Source organism: Phodopus roborovskii, unplaced genomic scaffold (genome assembly GCF_943737965.1).
Source record: "Phodopus roborovskii unplaced genomic scaffold, PHOROB, whole genome shotgun sequence".
Taxonomy (NCBI): domain Eukaryota; kingdom Metazoa; phylum Chordata; class Mammalia; order Rodentia; family Cricetidae; genus Phodopus; species Phodopus roborovskii.
The window spans coordinates 8,024,367-8,048,659 of record NW_026126515.1 but is presented as its reverse complement, the minus strand read 5'-3'; the positions used below and the strand labels follow the sequence as shown (position 1 = coordinate 8,048,659).

General features: G+C 46.5%; 2 protein-coding genes across 3 annotated transcripts in view; one reads left to right on the top strand and one right to left on the bottom strand.

The window, feature by feature from the left end:
- Positions 1 to 19,748, bottom strand: part of Lrrc74a (leucine rich repeat containing 74A) — a 64,243-nt gene extending 44,495 nt beyond the window's left edge. The window contains exons 1-10 of the mRNA XM_051196162.1: positions 19,566 to 19,748; positions 17,450 to 17,578; positions 12,718 to 12,890; positions 9,290 to 9,397; positions 8,542 to 8,638; positions 6,333 to 6,382; positions 5,768 to 5,849; positions 4,092 to 4,177; positions 3,361 to 3,555; positions 224 to 319 (exon numbers count right to left, since the gene is read on the bottom strand). Of these exons, the coding sequence (XP_051052119.1) occupies positions 224 to 319; positions 3,361 to 3,555; positions 4,092 to 4,177; positions 5,768 to 5,849; positions 6,333 to 6,382; positions 8,542 to 8,638; positions 9,290 to 9,397; positions 12,718 to 12,890; positions 17,450 to 17,578; positions 19,566 to 19,656 (1,107 nt within the window). The 5' untranslated portion in view covers positions 19,657 to 19,748. The remainder of the gene's footprint in view (positions 1 to 223; positions 320 to 3,360; positions 3,556 to 4,091; positions 4,178 to 5,767; positions 5,850 to 6,332; positions 6,383 to 8,541; positions 8,639 to 9,289; positions 9,398 to 12,717; positions 12,891 to 17,449; positions 17,579 to 19,565) is intronic.
- A 153-nt stretch (positions 19,749 to 19,901) lies between these two features.
- Angel1 (angel homolog 1) overlaps positions 19,902 to 24,293 on the top strand; it is a 31,926-nt gene continuing 27,534 nt past the window's right edge. The window contains exon 1 of one of the 2 annotated variants that reach the window (XM_051196093.1): positions 19,902 to 20,433. The gene's annotated coding sequence lies outside the window, so the exon portion shown is untranslated. The remainder of the gene's footprint in view (positions 20,434 to 24,293) is intronic. The other variant, XM_051196089.1, reaches the window with a different exon arrangement.

Sequence of the window (24,293 nt, the reverse complement as noted above, 5' to 3'; positions counted from 1 at the left end):
TGCACAAATTCTCTCCTGGAGTCCCCCACCCCCACCTCCCCTTTTGGTTTTTCCTCATTAAAACTCCTAGGCGCTCATACCCTGGCTTCCCAGGATTGAGTAAATTGTCTTGCATGGTGGTGATATTGACTGAAGGGCTACTTCCGTCGCTTAGCCCCTTGCCTCTTGTGTGTGAGGTAACTGGCTTGTGCCAGGAGCAAATGACTGGTATTTGATCACTTACAGAGATATCAAGCTCTTCCATCCTGGATTTGGTGTTCCTCTTGATGGACATGATAAGAAAAAATGCCCCCTCTATACTCATAGGGTTCAGGAAAAGCTGCGGGAGGAGAGGGCACAGCAGGAGGAGGCTGAGACGGGAGCAGCAAGGCTGTGTTAGAGTGCAACTTTACTTTCCCCATGGAATCACAGCCTCTATGCTCCTCCTACACTTCTCCAGCTATTCCTAGCCACCTGCCCGGCCACCCATCCTTCCAGCTTTCCACCCATTACTCAACACTTCTTTATGTATTCATTTACTCTACCCATAACCCATAAGTCCATCCCTCTGTCCATCTACCACCCACACATCCATCTACTCACCAATTCACCTTACTTTCTATCATCTATGAATACCTTCACTAATTAACCTATCTCACTATCCATCCATTCATCTACCTACCCACTCATCAGTCTCTTCTATCATCCATCCATCCATCCATCCATCCATCCATCCATCCATCCATCCAATCTTGCTACCTATCCATCCACCAACCTACTTGTCAATCCATATCATCCTCCACCCACCCAACACATCTTCCAACAAATATTTATCAAGGCCTGCTGTGTATTATCCAGGGAGCTAAGCCCAGACAGACATAACATGGGCTCAGTCTTCAAAGGGGGCAGGTAAATAAGAAAGTGGCATCAGATACGTGATAGTGACAGAGGGACATGTACATACTGTAGGAGTAAAGAAAATAGGGTCCATCATGGGGACCCTTGAGTAAAACCTTGCTGGGATATACAGAATTAATTATATCTGGAAGGGAACAGTAGCAGAGTAGGGAAAAGATTTTCCAAAGAAGAAAAGGACAGACAAGGGTTAAGGTATACTGGAGGGAACAACATGGTGGCAGCGGGGGGGGGGTGGTGGTGGTGGTGGGGGGGTGGGGTTGGGGTAAGAGATGGGGGTGGTAGGGTGGGGGTGGTTAGACAATAGCACATGTTCTGTAAGCAGGAGCAGAGAGGAGGAGGCAACAAATCCAGGAAAGGCAACAAAGCCATGGCATGGTAGACCTTATGGGCTTAGGTTATTATTATTATTGCAAGGGTGACGACAGCCACTGAATCATGGATGGAGATTAGGAAGAGGGAGTATGTAGGCAGCTGGCCTGACTCCCTGGACTCTTTGTATCTGTCACCACGGAAGGTCTGTCCCAAGAGTCCCAACCTAATAATCCAGCCAAAACATCCAAAAGATGCCCAGTGCAGAGCACAGAGTGTATGAACGGTGGCTGTTGCTATGGAAGGTTCTTCAGGTGGTTGTATTATGAGGGAGGCCATAGGTTTTATTGAGCATTTACTGTGTGCCAATTTCCCAGGCTCTGATGTTCTCTGGTGAGAATAATAATAATAATAATAACAATAAAAGGTGCTTGTGCATCTTGGCACCTGAACTTTGTAGAACTCATTTCCCAAAGAGATTTCTTAGTTTCTCAAGACTGGGGTTGGGGTGTGTGTGTGAGTGTGGAGAACAGTAGATATTTTCCTCAGGAATTTCATTTTCTACTGTTTTCTTTTATTTAACAAATTTAAAAACATGATTTTTTTTGTGTGTGTAAATGTGTGCCATAGTGTGCATGTGCAGGTCAGAGGACAATTTGCAGGAGTCTTTTCCCTGTTTTTCGTCTAACACATGGTTCTGGGGATTGAACTCAGGTCGTTAGGTTTGGCAGCCAGTGCCTTTCCCCACTGAGCCATCTGCCAGCCTGACGTCTTAGTCAATAGAAGCTTTAGACAGGATCAGGTTCTTATGACAATCCTTGGTTCCACCCGACCTCCAGGCTGAGCCACTTGCAGCCTGGGCCACCTCTCTGCATTGAGTGGCCCTATCCTACCCTGCCTAGGATTCCAGTTCTCCTCCGAGGTGTCCAGTCTGGTTCTATCAGCCATTAGCACACTTCCTGTGCCAGGACCTGGCTTCTTGTGCCCTAATGGCACCTCAGATGGCAGGCTCATCCTCAGTTTTCTCACAGCCATTCCTGCTCCATCAGTGAGGGTCCTAACACCTGCCGTGTCTCCATACCCTTCATGGGGAAGTTAGAACAGCTTTAGAAAGCCAAATACAAGTGGCCACCCCCTTCACAGTTATGTGGTCTGAATGAGTCACTTAGCCTGTTTCCCCATCTGGAAAGTAGAGCTGGCAGAGATACCTGGCCACACTGGACAATGACTGATGAGTTATTGCGTCATCAGATTCAGGGCGTGGCTTGAAAGAGCCCAGAGAGAGGACCTTGGAACAGATGTTCTCTTGAGTCTGTCTTCAAACTATCCAATAGCTTGTGTCATAATTAGTCTCCCCAAGTAAACTAATTTACAATGAAATGTCAATTCATTTATCCATTTACTTACTACAGATTCACTGTGTGTCCAGTACCATAGGGTAACAGGGGTATGATCATGGCCAAACTTGTCCTTAGGAAGATTTCACATTCAAGTGAGAGCATAGCTAGGAATCATAGTATAGAGCTCTGCAGGGAGGAGAGAACAGAGTGCTGGGAGCGACCCCCTAATTCAGGAGGTCACAGATGTCATGGATCTTTGCGTGCCATGCTCTGCAGCAGCGCAGACATAAAAGCAGGCATTGGCACAGACAGCGCTAAGAATGAGAAGAGGAACCAGGAACCAGGAAAGCCACAGAGAGCAGGGGTGAGCTGAGGCTGCAGAGGCTCATGGGGATCAGAGGATGAACTGGAATGCGAGAAACCACTGAGATCTAGGAATAGTATCCCCAAAACATATATGGCCTTTGTGTGAAGAAAATCCCAAGGCACAGATGGCATGAGGGAAAACCAGTGTAGTAGCACACATGTCACCAGAGAGCTGAAGCAGCTCTGGGTCTATAGCAAGGGCACCATACATGTGCACTGTGTGTGTGTGTGTGTGTGTGTGAGCGCGTGAGCTTGTGCATGTGTGTGATGACTCTCCGACATTATCCAGTCCAGTTCTATTACCCTACTTCCTTATAACACAGACAGATGGATCACATACATACAAATATATGTGTACACACACACACAGACACACGGACACATAGGCAGACACACATGGTACATGGACACAGATGTACATACAAAGGCGCCAGCTCAGCGAGTCTACCTTCAGTACTTGGAGGGTCTCATTGTATTCTAATCCTTTGCTGATTCTGGAGGCTCCCTCGTTGGTGATGCCATTGCTACTGACATCTATGTAGACCAGACAGCTGTTGACTCTGAGGACATCCCCCAGAGCCAGAGCTCCTTCATTCCCAAAGCCATTCATGGAGACATCCAGTTTCTTCAGGGTCACATTAGACTCCAGGGGAGGGGAACAGCACTAGCATCAAGGTGAGGTGAGACTTACCCAGGAAAATGCCTTGACTGCAGCCCAGCCCCAACCCCCACCACCGCCCTCATCCTAACTGATCTACCCCCATAACACACTTCACCCTTACCATCACCCCCCCCCACAATTCTTAACCCATCCCATCCCAGCCTAACCCTCACTCTCCCCTTCCCCTCTCCATCCCCTCAGAGCTCAGTGGTTTTTCTGTAGAGACAGATCTACACAATTATTCTTGTTCCCTCCAGAGGGGGTTCATTCTCAAGTTCTCTTGAGATTCCTTCCTTTTGGGATCTCATCTCTCTGCTCTTTAGCTAAACCATCCTCCGAAAGCATCCCTTAAGGAGGTACTCAGGCCTTAGCAGGGAGGATTTATAAAATAGAAGTGCACATCCAGGAATCATGAAAGGAGACCCAACAACTCCAAAGACTTGGTGAAAGCTCTGTACACCTGAATCCATGGTGACATCGAGGAAGCAGTTCAACTCACCTCTTGGAGTGTGACTTACCCGGAGACCGTTACACAGGGCCACAGCTGCCCGAATGTGGAAGTGATTCCAGCTCAGGTTCAGCGACTGGAGCCCTACATTGAGGGCTGAGAGGGACAGAGACTCAGCTCAGCATCTCCCAAGACCTGGCCTCAGACCCACAGCACTGGAGATGGGTATGCAAGCTAGAACACTTAGGTGACAATTTTGGGGCTTCCATGTGGGTGCTGGGAATTGAACTCAGGTCCTCTGGAAGAGCAGTCAGTGCTCTTAATCACTGAGCCATCTTTCCAGCCACCACCATCCCCCCTTTTTAATTTTTAAGCAGAGTCTCACTATACCACCCTTCTTTTAATTTTTAAGACAGGGTCTCACTATGTAGCCCTGGCTGGCCTGGAACTCACAGAGATCCATCTATGCCTCCCAAGTGCTAGGATTAAAGCTGTGTGCCAACATGCCTGGTCAGGTGATAATTTTCAGCTAGTTATTTAAATACAAGAGTAAAGGATGACCCTTAACTCTGGGAAAGATGACTTAAAACAGTCCCACTCTTCTGTTAAAGAGGTCAAATGGCTTTTATTCAGTTTTGTTTATGTGTGAATGTTATGCCTGCATGTATGTGTGTATATTATATGCATACTTGGGGCCCATGGAGGTCAGAAGAAGGCATAGGATCCCTCAGAAGTGGAGTTATACATAGCTGTTAATCACCATGTGGGTGCTGGGAATCCAACTTGGGAGCAGCAAGTGCTGTTAACTGCTGAGCTATCTTTCCATCCCTGAGCTCTATTTTATTTTAATTCACACACGTGTGTGTGTGTGTGTGTGTGTGTGTGTGTGTGTGTGTGTGTGTGAAGGTATGTCATGTGTGTGGGGCTGCTCAAAGAGGCCAGGAGAGGGTGTTGGTCTTCAGGAGTTGGGGTTCTATGGGGTTGTGAACTGCCTGACTTGGGTGCTGGGAACAGAACTCAGGCCCTCTGCCAGAGCAGCAAGCAGTTGTAATGGCTGAGCCGTCTCTGCAGCATTCATGCAATCTGCTTCTCTGCACCATCTAATCACCGGCAAGGTTTGCTTCTCATATCCAGATGTTGACTTTGCTCTGTTATTCTATGCATGATACACACCACTTTTGTAATGGGAACGCTCAGGACACAGATCTATGATCCAAACACTTGAGAGGCAGAAGCAAAAGGACCTCAAGTTCAAGGCCAACTCTGGGATTTAGAAGCAATGCAACACAGTTTCAAAAAAACAAAACCCAACACAACAAACCAAACCAAACCAACCAACCAAGCAACCAACCAACCAAACAAAAACAAAACAATACAATCAATAAACTACAGAACAAAAACACAGCAAAAACCACATCAAAAGAGGAACCAACAAAGCAAACACCCCAGAGGAAACATTTAAGGTTAAGTTAATAAAAAAGGGAAGGGGTTGGAGAGATGGCTCAGTGGTTAAGAATACTGGGTGCTTGTGCAGAGGACTTGGGTTCAATTCCTAGTGGAACTGTCTGTAACTCTAGTTCCAGGGAATCCAGTGCCCCATCTGGCCTGCACAGGCATCAGACACATTCATGTTACATGTACATACATGCAGGCAAAGCACCCATACATATAAATGGAGAGCTGGAAGTGGTCTCCTCCTCAATCCCGCTTCCCAGTTCCTTCCCGCTTCCCTCCATGGGGACATACCGAGCATCTGTCCCAGGTACTCCCCTCCTACATCAGAGAATTGGTTGTGGCTGAGGTTCAGTGACCTAATTCTGTAATTGGACTAAAGAAACAGATTGTAGAGAGGTTAATTTTCTTTGACATATTTGAGACAGAATATCACTACATAGTTAGAACAGGCTGGCCTTGAACTCTCTATCCTTCTCCCTCAGCCTCCTGAGTTCTGGGATTACAAACACGGGCCATCATGCCCAAACACGAGGTTATTTTTGTCTTTTGATTGAGTATCTTTCAGTTAACCTTGAGGCAGAATGATAAAGGGCTCCTAGGTACCTGAGACTGGGTGGGCTGGTGTTCATAAGCAAATGGTTTCCTATACATTAAAAACAAAAACCAAAAAACAAAAACTTAACTGTTAATGGTTTCTTGGAGAATTATTGCCACCCAGAGAGTTCTACAACTTGCTGAAGTTTTTGCAGGGAACAAACATACATTAGTTCCCCAAAGCAGGCAAGTGGCTTTCTTTGCCCAGAGTGTCACCGAGGTCACCCAGAATTCCCAAGGGACATTCTTACATGTTCCTTACCGACAGGGCTTGGCATAAAAGTGCAGCAGATTCCTCCTTGAAGTTGTTTCCTGCAGTGAAAGTGCCTCATTAGCAATGCACTCCAGACAATCTATGCTCCCTTATTGGTCAGGTCCTTTCTTTCCCTTTGATAAAAGTGTGCCCTCCCTGTTCCCCCGGCACACACACATACAAGATGAAGCACTTAGTGTGCTAAGAATGACTAAGACTTGGACTAGAGAGATAGCTCAGCAGTTAAGAGCACTGACTGTTCTCCCAGAGGACCCAGGTTCAGTTCCTAGTATGGCAGCTCGCAGCTATTTGTAGCTCGAGTTCCAGGGGATCCAAAGCCTGTTCCTGGCTTCCATGGGCACCAGGAACACATGTGGTATACAGGTATACATGCATGCAAAACACCCCCACACAAATAAAAGTTTAAAAAGAAGGCCTAACAATCACATAGACCTCCCCTGGCACCAGAGGAAATAAATGAAGAGACAAGCATCTGAAAAGATGTCGTATCTCAATGTAAATTGTTGGTGACTAGTGCCTTTGAATGCCCCAGCTTGGTACTTTAGCCTGTAATCCATGTTGTCTTCAGGATCACTGTCTGAGCTGTATCATGTAGTGGTTCTTGGTTTATACAGGAGAAGCATGAAGTTCACTGAGTGAAGGGGTGGGCAGGTGTCAAAGCTGGGATTCAGGTCCACCCACCGTGACCTCAACAGCTACACATTTAATCACTGGTTCACAGGAATCTTGGTTAATACCCTTCTGTAGTAGAATAGGGTGACAATTCGTTGATAGAATCATAACCTGCTCTAGGCTTTTTAAGGGGTAATGCCGAAGTTAAACTTGAATTTCACTAAGGTGGATGTATCTACACATTATACCCTAGGGTGTCCATCTAAATATAGAAGACGTGCCCAAAAGATGTGCATGCAAGAAAGTCCTTTGAAGCATTAATGGACAGGACCGACCTGTCACCGTACACGGGTGTTAATAGCATACGCTGTCCCCCTACAACATGGAGGACTATTCAGAGAGTGAGATAAGTCTGCTTGTCCGTCCCAGGGGTGAACAAGTGAAAGAGAGATACCGGGCGTACGGTAGAGATTATATTCAAAATAAGCATTTTTTTCTAGAGATTTTCTTTTGACATATGGATATTTTTATCTTTGTTTTTAGATTTTTGCTTTTGTGGTTGTTTTTTTTTACTGTTTGAGATAGGGTTTCTCTGTGTAACAGTCCTAGCTGCCCTGGGACTCGAGTTGTAGACCAGGCTGGCTTCAAACTCACAGAGATCCTTCTGCTTCTACCTCCTGAGTGCTGGGATTAAAGGTGTGAGCCACCACTGCCCGGCAAGATATGAATGTTTTAAGACACTGCTTGTACCTAGCTTTCCCACGGGGTGTTGGGGATCTGAACTCAGACCCTCATGCTTTCTCCGCAGGCACTTTACCCACTGAGGCATCTCCCGATCTTTGGATTTTCCTTCCATAAGGTCACAGAAACAGAAAACGAATGAATGCATTGTCTATGTCTGAGAATTCTAATTTTCTGAAACTGCAACTGTCCACTTTTTAAGTTTTTTTTTCCCTAGTCAGTTTTGCAGTTTTGAACCACCTGGGCTGGGGCTTATGTATGGGAATACCAAAACCAGTGGGTAAAGACTGGTTCAGCATAGGATCACTCTTCATATTCATTTCTTGGCAAATACGTTGCACCCTGTAGATAGCATAAATCTGCAAATCCAAGTGAGGGTGTATCTGGGTACTAGAATTTCCAAGTGAGCCTGTCCCCCCAATAATAGATAGGGCATCACTCAGTTCAAAGTAGACATGTAATAATCAAGTGGTTAACACGCATTAAGGCAACTGGAGAGACAGGACAGAGAGTAATGATGACAGAGCATTGCTGTCATGATAGGGGTCAGAGAAGTCCCTTTAAAAGGTGACATAAAGGTGAAGGCATGAAGGCAGAGAGGGAGCCAGGCAGATGCCAGAAGGTGGAGATGTCCACAACAAGGGAAGAGAGTGCTGAATGGAGAGAGAGAGCTTGTTAAGAGAGCAGGAAGCTGGCATGGCCCTGGAGGTGTGGCCCTGGAGGGGCAAGGCTGCCTGGTCCAGAGGGGAAGATGCAATGTGCTGTTCTGAGACCAAACACAGTCGGACCCTAGATGGTCTGTATTCCTCTCCTTTTGTCCTTTCCTCCCCTCCCATGGGCTCACCTGAAAGTTTCAGTTTCCAGAGTGAAGAGTTGTTTTCCTGGAGGAAGTCTGAGATGATCCTGGCACCCTCCAACCCAAGGTCATTGTTAGACAAGTTCTGAGAGGTAAGAGCACACACTCAGGAAAGAATCACACAAAAAGGCCCTCAAAGACGAGAGAGGCAGGGAGGCTGTTGAGGGCTGACTGAGAGAAAAAGATGGAGTAACAGGTTTAGGATTAAGGTAATGCAAAAGACAGAGATGGAGTCTAGGAAGCTTGTCCCCAGTCTGGCTTTTCTAATATCTCTCACTGATCTCCCCCCCCCCCAGTATTGTCTTTAATAACACCCGACTCCCTCAATTTAGCCCTGGGACTTCAGATAAGCATATTGGTTGTTTGTTTTGAAACTTAAGGCAGATTCATTTAGAGAATTCAAAAATGAGCCACCTCACCAGGTCCCTGCTTTGCAAGGAAGAAAACAACCATCGCATTTGGGGACTTGTATGGTGCAGCTAGAGTTGACTCTTCAGGGTTTCCCACAGCCACAAGGTACATTGCCTGAGCCAGCCTTTGAGAAGGTGTGTCTAGAGAGGAGGATCTCACAGACTGGCTTGAGATGGATAGCCCAAAGCTGACTTGGGCCTGGGTAGGGGCTCTGGCTTGGCCTGAGTGATTCTGAGCCCCCAAGTGTGTCGGGAGAAGCGGGAGGAGGAGGGGCTGGAGGAGGAGGGGCTGGAGGAGGGGGGGCCGAAGGAGGGGGGTGCCCTACCAGCTCCTGCAGGTAGTAGTTCTCATGCAGCATCTCCGTCAGACTCAAGACCCCTTCCTCTTTGATGTAGTTATCTTCCAGCTCCAGTATGAGGATCGTCGTGTTGGACTTTGACCATCGCAATGGGAGAGGAAGGGAGACAAGGAAGTGGTTAGTGACTAAGGTGGTTCTCTGTCCACTCTGGTCCAGAGCTTGGCTTTTCTCTAGAACACCCCAGGCATGTGAGAGGGTGCTGTGTTGGATCCCAGTGTGGTGATGTCTAAGAGTTAGGGAGACCATGGCTCTGTCAGTAATGGGCTAGCCAGGCAAGCATGAAGACCATAGTTCAGCTAGCTACTCATGGTGCATGCCTGTAATCCTAGCACCGGGAAGATGGACGCTGGAGGACCCTGAGCCAGCCAGCCAGTCAAGCTGAACCCGTGAATTCCATGTTCAGTGAAGGATCCTTAATATGACAGAGAGCAGTGTAAGAAGTCACTTGACATCAACCTCTCTCTCTCTCTCTTCTTTCTCTCTCTCTCTCTGTCTCCCTCCCTCCCTCCCTCCCTCTCTCTCTCTCTCTCTCTCTCTCTCTCTCTCTCTCTCTCTCACACACACACACCATGTTAGTGAGAACTTTAAGAAGTGGGGCCCAGGGGATAAAGAAATGACTTAGTGTTACAAGAGCATACTGCTTTTGCAGAGGACTTGAGTTTGATTCTCAGTACCCACAGCTGCAGCTGCCTGTGGCTGCAGCTCCAAGGGGATCTGACTCCTCTGCAGGCACGTGCACTCACACCATCCATATATACATGATTAAAAACAAAAATAAAGCTCAGAAAAGGGAAGTGTGGCCTAGTGGGAGGTGGTGACTGACTCTCCCTGTGCATGCTTCTGCTGGCCTTCCTATCTTATCATTCCCTCCACTGTTAAGCCATGAGGTCCTCACCAGAGCAGAGCTGATGAGCCCTTGAACCCAATTAGCTAGACAGAGCTCTTTTCTTCCTGAAGTCACTAAGCCTCAGGTATTGTGGCAATGGGTAAGAACTGATGTAAAGGGCATGGAGATGTAGACTAGGAGTCTAAGGTGTGTGGCGTTGAGGAGGGCAGTACAGAGGATGTGCTATCCCTTTAAGCCTCTCTAGAGCGATGTTTTCTGCAGGTCCCAGCAGCTTTTGACAGTGGTGCTGTTCTCCTAATGGGCAAGGATGGAACGTTGCAAGGCTTTGGAAATTGCCATGAGTTTTGTAGCTTGATAGACATCCAAGCCCAGAGTCAGCTTCCTTGTCTGTCATCCTCTTAGGCTGTATCACTCACTGAATCAGCATGCTCCACCCTCTTGACACCTGTCTCATAGGTCCAACTAGCTGTCCCCACACCTCACAGTCTGTTCCTTATGAACGTGTGTCTTCCACTTTTCAGACCCTTTATAAACAGACTGTGTTAAGGGTTCCTTCTCAGACCCTTTTGGATTTTTGTTCCTTCTGTGGACAACTGAAATATTACTGATTTTTATTTTGATGCAGGGTCTCATATAGTCCCAGGCTTGCCTGGAACTCGCCGTGAGGCCAAATTTACTTTTAAGTCCTAGTCTCAACCCCCCTGCCTCAGCCTCCTAAGTACTTGGATTACTGATATGTGCCAACATATCCAGTGTGATGATGCCATATCCAGCATTATTACTAATTAAAAAGATGTGTGTGTGTGTGTGTGTGTGTGTGTGTGTGTGTGTGTGTGTGTGTTAGGGTATGTCCTTCTGTATATATGTTTCTCTTATTGGTAATGAATAAAACACTGATTGACCAGTAGCCAGATAGGAAGTATAGGCGGAGCTACCAGATGAGGAGAATTCTGGGGAGAGGAGACAGAGAGAAGCCGCAAGAGAGGACACCATGTAGCCGAGCATTCTCAGGTTAGCCAAAACCACGTGGAAATACATAGCTTAATAGAAATGGGTTAATGGTCAAGAGAGAGCTAGCCAACAAGAAGCCTGAGCCAAACAGTTTGTAATTAATATAAGCCTCTGTGTGTTTAAGTGGAACTCACAGACTACAGGTCCAGGCAGAACAAAAACTGTCTACAAAATGTGTGCATTTGTGTGAATGTGCATGTTGTGCAGGTGGTTGTGCACAAGGAAGCCAAACACTGATATCAAGATGTCTTCCTCTATTGCTCTCCACATTTTTTTTTTCTTTTGAGACAGGGTCTCACTGTATAACCCTGACTGGGTTGGAACTTACTATGTAAACTAGGCTGGTCTTAAACTCGTGGAGGTCTGCCTGGCTCTGCCTTCCAAGCACTGAAATTAAAGGCATTCAGGACTACAAAAAAACCTAATTATTATTATTATTATTATTACTACTACTATACTACTACTACTACTACTACTACTACTACTGTTTTTTTGACAGAGTTTCTCTGTGTAACAATCCTGACTGTCCTGAAACTCCATCTGTAGATCAGGCTGGCCTCAAACTCATGGAAATTCACCTGCCTCTGCCTCCCAAATGCTAGGATTAAAGGCATGTGCCATCACCTCCCAATCCTCTCCACCTTATTCTTGAGAGATTATCTCACAGAATCCAGAGCCCACTGATTGGCTAGGTCTGGGGGGCCATGCAGTGAGATCCAGGGAGCCTCAGGTCTCTGTCTCTCCTGGGCCACGGTTACAGATGTACACTACCAAGACTGGCTTTTACATGTGTGCTGGGGACCTGAACTGAGCTCCTCTTGTCTAAGTGACACACACTTCACCAACCTAAGAACACCTGCCCAATTACTTTGCTGAACTTTTTTGAAATCAAACTTTCTCTTCACCTTCCTAAGTGACAGTCAGGGAGGTATTGACGTACAGTTGTCAAATTCTCTGTGATGTAGTTAGTTTCATATGTAATCAATTATATAAATCATATATATGTATAATATAATTGGCTTATATATATGTATAATATAATTGGCATATATATATATATATATATATATATATATATATATATAAATAAATTCAAGGTCAAGTCCTTGTTTGGTCATGGCAAGCCAAGAGATAATGTTATTCATTGGAAAAATGTGATTTACTCTGTGATATGATTTCTAAAATTGATAACGTGAAAGGCAGGCATCGAATGGAAAGGCTCAGTAGTGGCTCCCATGTATGGCCAAGGTCAGCTTTGGAATGGAGACCCAGGCCTACATTTTGTAATTGCAGTAACTCTTGGGCCTGGTTTTAGCCCACACGGGCTGATGCCTTGCTTCCCAACGAGGAAGGGCCACAGTCTTCAAAGTACAGCCTCTTCCAAGAACTAACAGAGAAAACAATGGCCAAGGACTGAGAAAGGGACCAGGGTAAGTTGCTCTTTAGACACCAAAGGGGTGCTCTCTGGATGTCAAACCAGTTGCCCTGTTAATCCTCTTCAGCAGGTTTGATGTGTTCCGATGGCCAGCATGCTCACCACCAGAGTTATAGCAATGGCCTTGGTACCCTTGGGGCCCAGCCCATGATGGTTGAGGTTCATGTAGGGCTCCTCCATGTTCCGGATAAAGTAGGAGACGGGCACTACACCCAACAGCTTGCAGGCCTCCAGGTACAGCTCCTTCTGTCCAATGGTGAAGAATTTCTCTGTGTCTGTATAGAAAGTCAGAATGAAACAAGGTTTCTTTTCCAGGCTGCCTTATCTCCAGTCACCCCAGGGGACGTGCTCTTCTGCCTGGACTTTCCTGGGTATGTGCTCTAGAACCTAGCTTCTCCAGCTGTGGGTAATGATGGGTATACAGGAAAGTGTAATCAAATGTGGGTGTGTGGGGGGGGGCACAAGGAAATGGCCACAGGAAAAGGTTTCTGAAGGTGCCATGAGCACAAGTTAATTTACAATCACACATATGACAATTGTGTTTCTGGCTGTGCTCGCCCATGTGGCATCTGGCATCTTCACCACAAGCTCCATTCTGAACACAGCTTGCACACTTAGCACTTTATATGCTGTTGCACTACACAACACCACAGCTGCCAAAACATCTGGGCTGTGGCTCCAGATTCTTCTGTATTATGAACTACAGTGTTTTTTTTTTTTTTTTCTGCACATACAAAGTTTCCCTCCTATTTTAAAAACTTGTCTTAGTTAGGCAATGGTGGCACACAACTTTAGTTCCAGTACTGGGGTGGCAGAGGCAGGTGGATCTCTGAGTTCCAGGCCAGTGTGGCAAGTTCCAGAACAGTCAGGGAGTGAAGAAACCCTGTCTTGAAAAACCAAAAACCCAAATGGAACCAAACAAAACAAAGCAAAAGCAAAGAACCAAGCAACTCATGTGGTTTGACTATGGAAGACAGAGACTTTCAATATTTCCCTACCATTGTTCCTCAGAATGTACATATCAACTCAGTACATTTTTGCATTGGATTGGATTATAACACAATTGTGTTACATTATAATACAAAAATATTTGAATTTTTATTTAATTTTTGTGATTTTTTTTTTTTTTGCAGCTGCCCTGTCTGTCCTAGAACTTACTATATAGACTAGACTGGCCTTGAACGCCCAGAGATCTATCTAACTTTGCCACATAAGTACTGGGATTAAAGGCATGTGACAACACACTTGGCTACAATATTTGATTTTAAAAATTTCTGTTTGAGGTGTTAACTTGTTGCAGAATATTTGATCACACTGTGAACCCTGAGTTTGCATTTGCATTAATTAAATAAAATCAACCTTGGGTCAAGAGGCCTAGTTAGCATCTAGTTGACAGAAGGTAATCATAGAAAGTCAGGTGGTGTCTGGAAGACTACAGACACACAGGAAGTAGTAGGGAGGGACTTAGTGTAGCATGTTTTTTGGGAGAATGGGGGAGTAGAAGGATATTCTCTCTCGGAGATGCCAGGTAAAAGAGAAGGCCAGCTAGTAGGTCTTCATTCCAGCCTCTGACTCCCAAGTCTTATTGATAAGTAGGATAGAGATTTAATTACAAACTATTTTTGGTGGTAGCAACAGAGCCAGTGCCCGAGGGAACGGGATTCCCAGGGTTGTATTAAAATTTCTCTGATGAGAAGACATTGTGAGTGGAAAGTTTAAGAAGCCCTGCCCTACATGCAGACTCCAAGCCCAGAGCCAGGAGTTTGGGAAGAGAGGGGACACTAACTTCAGATGTCCAGATGGACATATCCCTTTGGTTAAGAGGAGAGGCCAGTGGCTTTATGTCCTAGGCCTTCTTAGGAAACAGGAAGGTGCCTTTGGTCACCTTCCTAGGCTGGCCACATGCAAAGACTGGTCATTACAGGCCCCGGCCTTTTGTCTGCTTTTGGACCACACTGGGGCCAAGCAGTAGCCCAGAGTTGTTGACTTTTGACAACTGAAGGAATCTCTAATTCAATCTTAGTTTCACTAGCACTGCTTTTTATTATTATTATCTGTGTACAGGTATTTGGCCTGCATGTATGTCTGTCCACCATGTGTTTGCTGGTGCCCATAGAGACCAGAAGAAGGTGTTGGATTTCCTTGTATTAGAGATGGTTATAAGCCAGCATGTGGGTGCTAGGAACTGAACCTGGGTCCTCTAGAAGAGCAACCAATACTCTTCACCACTGAGCCATCTCTCCAGCCCCAGCTAGTCTTCTTAAAACATAAGCTGTGGCCAGTGGTACAGCATGGCAGTAGAGTGAGGAGGTCGTGGCTACATGAGTCCTTGGCTTGATTCCCTAGCACCACAAAAAATGCGAGCCACAAATAAAGCTTTGTCAAAGATTTGGAGAAGGGCCAGTTTTGTTTTGTTTTGTTTAAAAGAAACACTTGTATACATCATTTTGGCTATCAGATTATTTAAACAATGAACCCTAAGAAATTAGAATTCACCAGGGGTCTCATGCAGGGAGAAGGAAAGGTTGAAACCTGGTGCTAGCTGGGGTAGGAGCGTTTCTCCTGGAAAGAGAGTTCACCTGGCCCTGACAGATAGTCAGATCATCTTGAAGGGGAGAGAAGCAGAGATGTTGATGGTGACCTGTACCACACCTGGCCTTGGATTGCCCAGCTATGCATACCTCTTGCCCTCTATTTAAACCCAAACTTATGACAGGGTCCTGACAAAGGACTTGGCAGCGTTGGGCTACTGGATTTCTTTGTTTCTCTTCATGACATGGTTATAGGAAGTAAGTCTCCCTTTTCTGCTTTTCACTATTAATTGTGTCTTTAGTTGACCTATTGTGGAGGAGAGGCTGAACCAGTTAAGGCTGTCAGGGTTTGGGCAATCAACAACTGGGGCCCTGACATGAACAACTCTGGTAACAGTCTCAAGGCAAGAAATTAGCCCAAATCAGTCAAAAACAAGCAAGCTTGCACCTTTGTGGGCTTTTCTATCCTGATGGAATTCCTCACTTAGGCTCTACGTCCCCAGTGACAAATATAGACATAGATTCCACACAGCTGATCAGTACTAACAGAACAAGAAACCCCATCTCTCTATTGCAAGCCCTTGGGCTCCTTTAGACTTCAGACCAGCCTGGTCCATGGACAGTGGGCATCAAGCCTTTCTGGATAAAGGGGAAATGAGATGGAACAAGGAGCCTCAGGCAAAACGTTCAGTGTTGCTCTTTGTCATGTCTTCCAACTAGGCAAAATTGAAGGCAGAATTAACAGCTGGGCAGTGGTGGCACACGCCTTTAATCCCAGCATTCGGGAGGCAGAGGCAGGAGGATTTCTGTGAGTTTGAGGTCAGCCTGGTCTACAGAGTGAGTTCCAGGACAACCTAGCCTACTCAGAGAAACCCTGTCTCAAAAGAAAGAGAGAGAGAGAGAGAAAGAAAGAGAAAGAAAGAGAAAGCAGAATTAACAACAGCCGAGACACAGGGTGGCTGGGGAGCAGTGAGGAGGAGGTCTGAGGAGAAGAGGGGATTTCCATGCTGACTGGTAGGTTGGTCTTAGAATCTGACATTAGGGGAAAGGTTCATTTTGCTCGCCTCTATTGATGTGGCCTGAGAGCCACTGACTGCCACACGTGTTCAAGAATACACGAGAGGGTGGGATAATGGTAAATAGAAGTAATCTCAGCACTGGGGTGAGGTCAAGATCATTCTTGGCTATATAGCGAGTGAATTCAAGGGCTGCCTGGACTACATGAAACCCTTTCTCAATAGGACAAAAGCAACAAGAGAAGATGGTGATTTGGGCTGGACTAAGCCTGTAAAGCTGAATTGGGCTGGACTAAGCCTGTAAAGCTGAAGGCTGCCCCCATCCAATGGGACCTGCATCCTTCTCCCCTTGCTTCATAGATTTCACAGATGCTCTCAAATGATCCTCTTTTCCCTCGGCACCTCTCCCCTTGCGGCTAATGAGGAAAAAGGGATGCCGGTGGTACTGTTCGTGAGAACCGAGTGTCTGCATCAACCCCATCAGCTGGGGTAACCAGGCATGCTTGATTTGTTGCGATAAAGCTTGGGACTCTGAAGCAGGAGAAACAAGAACTCTTAGGTGACCAGGAAGTCATGGCGTTAGGGCAGCAGGGACACACCAGGGTACTGCATGGGATACTGACTGCCAAAGACAGGTCAAACGTGGCGTCAGCTTATGGAGCCCTGGCAGCTCTTGGTGGTTTCAGGAGACCCTCACAGTTTTTAAGCCTGTTTACATTCTAGAAAAGATGCAATCAAGTCTGCTTTCTGGGGTTATGAAAACAAAATCGCAAGAGAGTCACATGGGTCGGGGTAGAGTGGGGTGAGGTGGGGTGGGGCTGGAGAGGTAGTTCATAGGCTGACAGCACACACTTAGAAAACCTGAATTCAGCCAGTGGCTGAAACCCATGTCAAGAGGTCTGCAAGTACTTTGGCTCCAGGGGTATCTGATGCCTCTGGTCTCTGAGAAAGCAGCTGGACTCTTGTACACACACACACACACACACACACACACACACACACACACAATCACACACACCACATTTTTCAAAAAAAATCACCTGGGAGGGATGTAAAAGACCAGAAACTTTTGTGTGTTGGTTTAGGTCCTAACAACAACCTGATGTGGGTCCTGCTCAGAAGGTCCTGTGTTGTATCCCGCCAACCAGGAGCAACAGGTGGCCTAGAACTGAGCCTTCCTGTCCCCATCTTCCAGCCTGCCAGAGAGGAACATTCTGGCGGAACCAAATCTCTCCAGTTCCTGAGGAAGCTGGTTGGCCACCCACCTTTTGTCAGATGTTACCTCACCTTCAATTTCCAAGTCGGTTTCTGAATCCTCCCGGGTGGGTTTCTCTTTCTCGACACTCTGAGGGGCCTCAGCTTCGCAGTAAAGGACGTCATCACTGTTCTGAAGTGCTAAAGCAGTTTCCGCATCATCTGGAAGGAAATCCCATCCCGTTCTGGGTGACACTTTCGACAGACTCCCCTTAGTCTCTGCCTCCCAGGTTCTGCCTGTGGCCTTTGTCCCATAGATTCACATAGCACCCCTGCCAGGGAAACCCCCTTCTTAAGGCCTCCGCATGGAATTGGTGGAGGCCGGTGTCCTTTGTCAATGGACATCTGCAGTCCCCTTCCCCGGTCAGCCTGCTTTTGGTGGGGCCCTGGATCACACTCCTCCCTCATCATTTGCATGGAAGGATTTTGGGGTCTGCTGTTGAGTCTGTCTTTTTTTTTTTTTTTTTTTTTTTTTTTTGTGGTGAAAAAAGTGTGTCCCAAAGGTACTTCCAGGTCACACCCTGTGCTTCCGGGAGGTAAGTGAAAGGCAGGACAGGTGGGAAGTGGGATTGGATGCAAAAAAAAAGAGAGAGAGAGAGAGAGAGAGAGAGAGAGAGAGAGAGAGAGAGAGAGAGAGAGACCGAGTTCTTTTCCAGGGAGGAGACAGTTGGATTTCTAGAAGTTGGCCTAGCTTCCCTTCCCTCAAGTCCCACCATTCCTGGGCCTATGAAGGAGGGGCTTGCCAATGTCTCCTGAGCTTCTGAAGTTCACTGCTATGATTAAGCATGCTTGTCTTCACTGGCTGAAGCTCTGGAGAGAGCAACAGGGTCTCCTTCACACTGGCTCTTGGACTTGTTGGATATGGTTTGTGCACTGGGCCACTGAGCGGTGGATTCCTGAAACCTCTGGCAGCATCAGGCCTCAGTGGTTCAGGAAGCTACAACTACGCTTCCCAAAGGCCTAGCAGATAGGGCCAGCCTACTCTCCCAACCCTCCTCTCTCCCCCTCCTATTGGTTTTATTCATTTTTATTCTCTGGTAATTTTATCCATCTCCTCTTTTAGTGGGTTGAGCATTATGTATCCCTCTCCTCCCACCCTGGGTTTTCACAATTCAGATGCTAGGATGGTAGACTTCTTAATGATCCCAAGTAGGCGTGTGTCTTCAGTTACGTTCACAGAGCCAGGTCCCAATATTCATCCCCAAGTCTCTGTGACAAGTTTCCATGTGACGTGTAATTTGAGTAGCCCAGTGGTCCGGAAGCATTCAGCCACTGAGCTGCCCAGACTGCTGCCCTGTCTGGGTGCATTTCTGAGTTTCAGTTCCTTTATAAGTCAAATAATAAAAGAAAGGAAGGCAAGAAGAAAGGGAGGGAGGCAGGAAAGAAAGGAAAGGGAGAAAGAAAGGAGAGAAAGAAGGAAATGTCTGCTGGGAGGAGTACAGCTTGTGTGTGTGTGTGTGTGTGTGTGTGTGTGTGTGTGTGTGTGTGTGTGTGCTTGCAGTGCCTGTGGAGGCCAGAAGAGGGCATCAAGTCCCCGGGAGTTGGCATTACAGGTTACTGTAAGTCCCTGGGAACTAAAGTTCTCCTGAAGAACGAAGAGCAGAAAGCTTCAAGTGCTGATCCATCTCTTCAGGCCCTCAGCTTTAGAATTCCTAGAATTCCACTCCACGAAGGGGATGCTAGCAAATTAACAACTGTCAGCCAATTCATGCCGTATAAACATTCCAAATATGGCTGATTTCTAACTATCAATGTGATGTCAACCAATCTACAAAATGGAAGTTGACATTGGCTAGAGCTCGTAAGAGCCAAGTCCAACATCACAACTTGCTATATTTGAGTGGTTTCTAAACCCTGCCGATAATGTAATACATCATCTCCATTGCAGAGACTCAGCAGAGGGAGAAGGGTTGTTGGGTTGGGGGTGGGGAGAGCTACCTGATCACTGGACACTACTCTGGCTCTGGGAAGGGAGAGAGATGGGGACCTTTTCACCTTTGGTATCAGACTCAAGAGGCTCTTCATCATCATCGTCCATGCTGGCAGGACTCTCTTGGGGGCTGGTGACAGCTTCTTGTCCCCTGGTGGCTGCTTCCCTAAGATGCACACCTGTCCATTCAGCTCTCTTTCAAACTATGTGCACTGCCCTATCCAGGGCGAATCCAAAAGGAACCTGTAGCTATTTTTTCATCCCAGCAAGCTTGGAGGAGAGCCGGCTTTGGTGGGAATCTGGCAAGCATGGATTTGCCTCCAATTTTGTCTGGGGGAGGTAGCTAGACTTGGGGCTCATTGGGGGCAATGGTAGAGCTCTATTTCCCTGGACCCTGGTCAAAAAGGATGCCCACCCATTTATGACTTTGTGACATAAGAGCTACTTCCCTTTTAACTCCAACATTCCATGATCTCATGTAGTCATTGTGATCCTTGAGGGTGGACCCGGCAACGGCAGGCCTCCCGCCCTCTTGGTGGCTCTGGTGGTCACCTTTTCTCATATGTTCGCTGGGTCCAAGCCCAGGCTTGGCTGTGAGTGCTTGGGTGCTGTGGGGGGCCCTCTTAGCGACAGCCTATTTCCTTCTGAGTCAGCACCAAACCCAAGGCTCTTAATCAGGTGACTGTGGAGCGCCGCCACCATGTTTTTCTCTCAAGGTGGCTGCGCTTCAGGTACAAAGTATTTCAGTGATGGGTGAAGTCAGATTTCTTCTACCCAGTTCTTTTTTTTGCTTGCACCCTTGGGAGAGCGTCCTCAACCTTGGAGCAGAAGGACAAAAGCAAAGCACCACAAAGCATATGTTCTATCAATACGGTTTATTGCTGCCACAGCACTGTTCAAGCCAAACTGCTAGGCTGTTTAACTTGAGGCCAGCATTCCCACGCTCAGCCGGGATTCCCACACTCGGCCAGGATTCCCACGCTCAGCTGTGTTCACATGAGGAGCTGACGTTCACTTGCAGTGTGGTGTCGGGAGGACCTGAGGGCCTGTCTGCTGCTCCTTGATTAAGACTTCAGGGCATCAACAGGTCAGTGGCTGGAAGATGGGGGAGGGTGGGTGGGCGAAAGTCCCCTTTTTTGTTATTTACAAGATGAAGATCCAACAATCTGGCTTGGTAAAATACGGTTACAGGTGTGTAAGTGTAGGACGCCGCTAGTCAGTTCTCTTCTTCCATCTTGTGTGTGAGGCCTGCTTCTTGTCTCTGTGTTGTGTTGTATGTTGTGTACTCCAGGATGGCTGGTCCACGAGACAGGCCAATTCTCCCACAGGAGTGCCAGAGTTACAGATGCACACCACCACAGCTGCACTTTTACGTAGGTTCTGGGGATTGAACTCAGGTCATCAGGCTTTTGAGTTGATCTTTGTGCAGGAGGTAGAGAGTCATTTGCACACGTGCATGCTTGATTGTCTCAGCACAGCCACTGAAAGGACTCCTCTCTTCTCATGTGAGTGTTTTCATCATTTTCATTCACTGTTGAAATTGTGTTCCTTTTGTTTTGTGTCATAACCAACCAGGGCTGGTGGCACTTGCCTGTCATCCCAATACCCAGGAGGCAGAGTTGGGAGGATCACAAGTTCAAGGTCAGCTTGAACTACTGGTTTCAAACAAAAACAAAACCTCAGGAGGCTGCATTGTACAATCTAGTTAAACCACTGGGCTTTAAATGACTAGTTTGTGAGTCAGTGCCCTACAACGCTTGGAGGTAGGCCTGAGGGCACCTGGAGATGAATTGATGCTGCAGGCAATTCAAAGAGGAGGGCGCTATGATTTCAGAATAAGTCAGAGAGGATCACCTTCTAGGGCAAGATGTCAAATACAAAGAGAATGATAATTGGGCCATGAAGATGACTCAGTGGTTAGTAGCTCTTGCCACCAAACCTGATGGAGCTAAGTTAGATCCTTGGGCCCCACATGGTGGAAGGGGAGGATGGAATCCTGAAAGCTATCCTTGATTTCTAAGTGTGTGCTGTGGCACTATCCTTAACCCAAATGCACCAACAAAAAGAAGATAATCTTCACTTGTCCCTTCCTCCTTCCCTCCCTCCCTTCCTCCCTCCCTCCCTCCCTTCTTTCTTCCTCTCTCTCTGTCTCTGTCTCTGTCTCTCTCTCTCTGTGCCCTCACATAAGCATGCAGAGGACAGAGTGGGTAACTTCAGGAGTCTTCCTCTATTGCCTTCCATTTTATTTTATTTTATTTATGTGTTAAGGGTGTTTTATCTGCATGGGTGTCTATGCATGCACTGCTTGCATGCCTGGGTAGGGCAGGCATGAAAAGGCCAGAAGAGGGCACTGTGTCTTTTGGAACTGGAGTTACAGATCGATGCCTTATTGAGGCTGGAAATGGAATCTGGGTCTTCTGAAAGAGCAGTCTATGCTCTTAACTACTGAGTAATCTTTCCAGCCCCCACTGTTGTTTGTTTTGCCAGGGTCTTTCACTGAATCTGAATCTTGATGGTTTGTTTTGTTTGGGGCTAGATTGGCTGGCCAGCAAGCTCCCAGGACCAGCCTCCCAACACTGGGGTTACAGGCATGCATGACCATGCCTGGTTTTCATGTAAATGCTTGGGGTTAGAGCTCAGGTCCTCTTGCTTTTACAGTGAGTACTTGTGATGGATATTCTTGGCTCTCAGCTTGATTACATCTGGAATAGCCATCACAAGTACTAAAAACACAAGTCACTGGGTAGACCGTTGAGGGATTTACAGTGATAGTCAAGTTGACAACCAAGAATGGCCATCTCAGTACTCTTAATGGAGACATCCCTCAATCCCGATTTTCTTCTTCATTACTGGAGTTTCTGCTCACCAGTGAGGGAGTCCTTTGTGTCCCATGTGTTAGCATTTATATAGCTCGGTAAGCGCCACACTCTGCTCCATGAACTTTTAGATGACTTCATGCATTTCAGCTGCTCAACACCTCCATTATTCCCATTTTGCAGATGAGACTGACAGAAGGGTTGAGTAACTGGTCCAAGGTCACAATGCTAGTAGGTGACCAAGTGGGGATGTAAGTGGACTCTGTCTGGCTTTAGACCCCATGCTGCCTGTGCAGGGATTTCTGTGTTTCAATAAAACAAGGTTGTTTCTCTCTGGGGCAACTGTAGTTCTTAGCTAAGAAAGGTTGAGCTCAAGTGGTGTATTGCAGGACTGGGAAACAGTGTAGTGTACTGGTTAAATCTGGACCCTGCTTGTTTTTATAAAGTTTTGTTGACACACTTATTTCAGACCACTTTAGGCATGGTTATGACTTCTTTCAGAACTCTAGAAAGCCCGAACTACATCCTATCTGGTTCTTTAAGAAAGAGCATTAGATAGGGTGATCCAGAAAGGGAAGTTCAGTTTCTTAGAGGGAAAAGAATAGAGACAAAGGGATTAAAGTAGTGATTCTCAACCTTCCTAATGCTGTGATTCTTTAATACAGTCCTCACATTGTAGTGACCCCAAACATAAAATTAGTTTTGTTGCTACTTTATAAGTTTGCTACTGTTATTAATCATAATGCAAATGTTTAACATGCAGGGTATCTGATATGCAACCACTAGAGGTCTTGAACCACAGGTTGAGAACCATTGGATTAAAGGGAGGATTAGCAGAAACCACATTAAAAGGAAACACAACCTAAGAAAGGAATAAAAGTGTTGGTTGTAATGATGTCAGATTTTATGCAAATCAAAATTTTTGATACAGGTTTTGCTATGTAACTCAGGTTGACTTTGAACTCATAGTGTTTACCGTGACTCTGCCTCCTAAGCACTGGTATAACAAGTGTGTGCAATCATGTCTGGCTTGGGATTTATTGATGTTGTTGATGTTGTAATGCGTGTGTATGTGACCAGAGGTTAATGCTCTATTGCTTTCCATCTTTTCAAAACGTGTGTGTGTGTGTGTGTGTGTGTGTGTGTGTGTGTGTGTGTGTGTAGATTTGTACATGTGAGTGCAGTGTCCTTGAAGGACAAAAGAGGGCATCAGATCTTCTGGAGCCAGAATTATAGGTGGTTTTGAGGTTCCTGATGTGGGTACTGGAAACCAAGTCCTCTGTAAGAGCACTGTATGCTCTCAACACTGAACCATCTCCCCAGCCCCATTCCCACCAGTTTTGTTTTGTTTTTGGATACAGGACTCTCACTGAAATTGGAGCTCACTGATTGGCTAGTGACCCCCAGAATCCTAACAGCGTTGGGATTACAGGAGTGCACTGATACATTGGGATTTTTATGTGGGTGCTGGGGATCCAAACTCAAGCCATTATTCTTGCCCACTAAGCTATCTCCCTAGCCCTAGAATTTTTCAAATGATAGTTTTAAATGGCAAGATTTCAAATATGGGGGTATGTGTGGAATTAATTACTTGTCTCCTTGCTGTGACAAAAATACCTGGTAGGAACAGATTAAGGATGGAAGGGTTTATTTGGCTCACAGTTCAAGAATAGATATAGTACATTATGGCAGGGAAGGCATTTGGCAGGAGTGTGAAGAGCCTGATCACATTGTGCCTGCAGTCAGGGAGCAGAGAGTGGACAGGAAAAGGGGGCTAGCCATAAAAATCTCAAGGCCAACCTCCGGTGATACACTTCCTATAGTTAGGTCCCACCTCCTAAAGGCACTACAGCCTTCCAGACTGGCAACACCAGTTGGGAACAAAGTTCAAACTAAGGAGCATAAGGGAATGGACATTCCATATCCAAACCACATTCAGTGATGGCACTGGGCAGGGTGAAGGGGGTAAGAGAGTGGACTTCAGGGTGTATGCTGTCTACTGAAGGGCGCAGATGAATGGATAATTGAGCCCAGAGTGGAAGAATGCTAAGGGACTTCAGGTCTGTACCGGGGGCAGTACTGTGTGCTATGTGAGTGGTGGAGATCTGAGACTCTCGAAGAAAAGATGCCT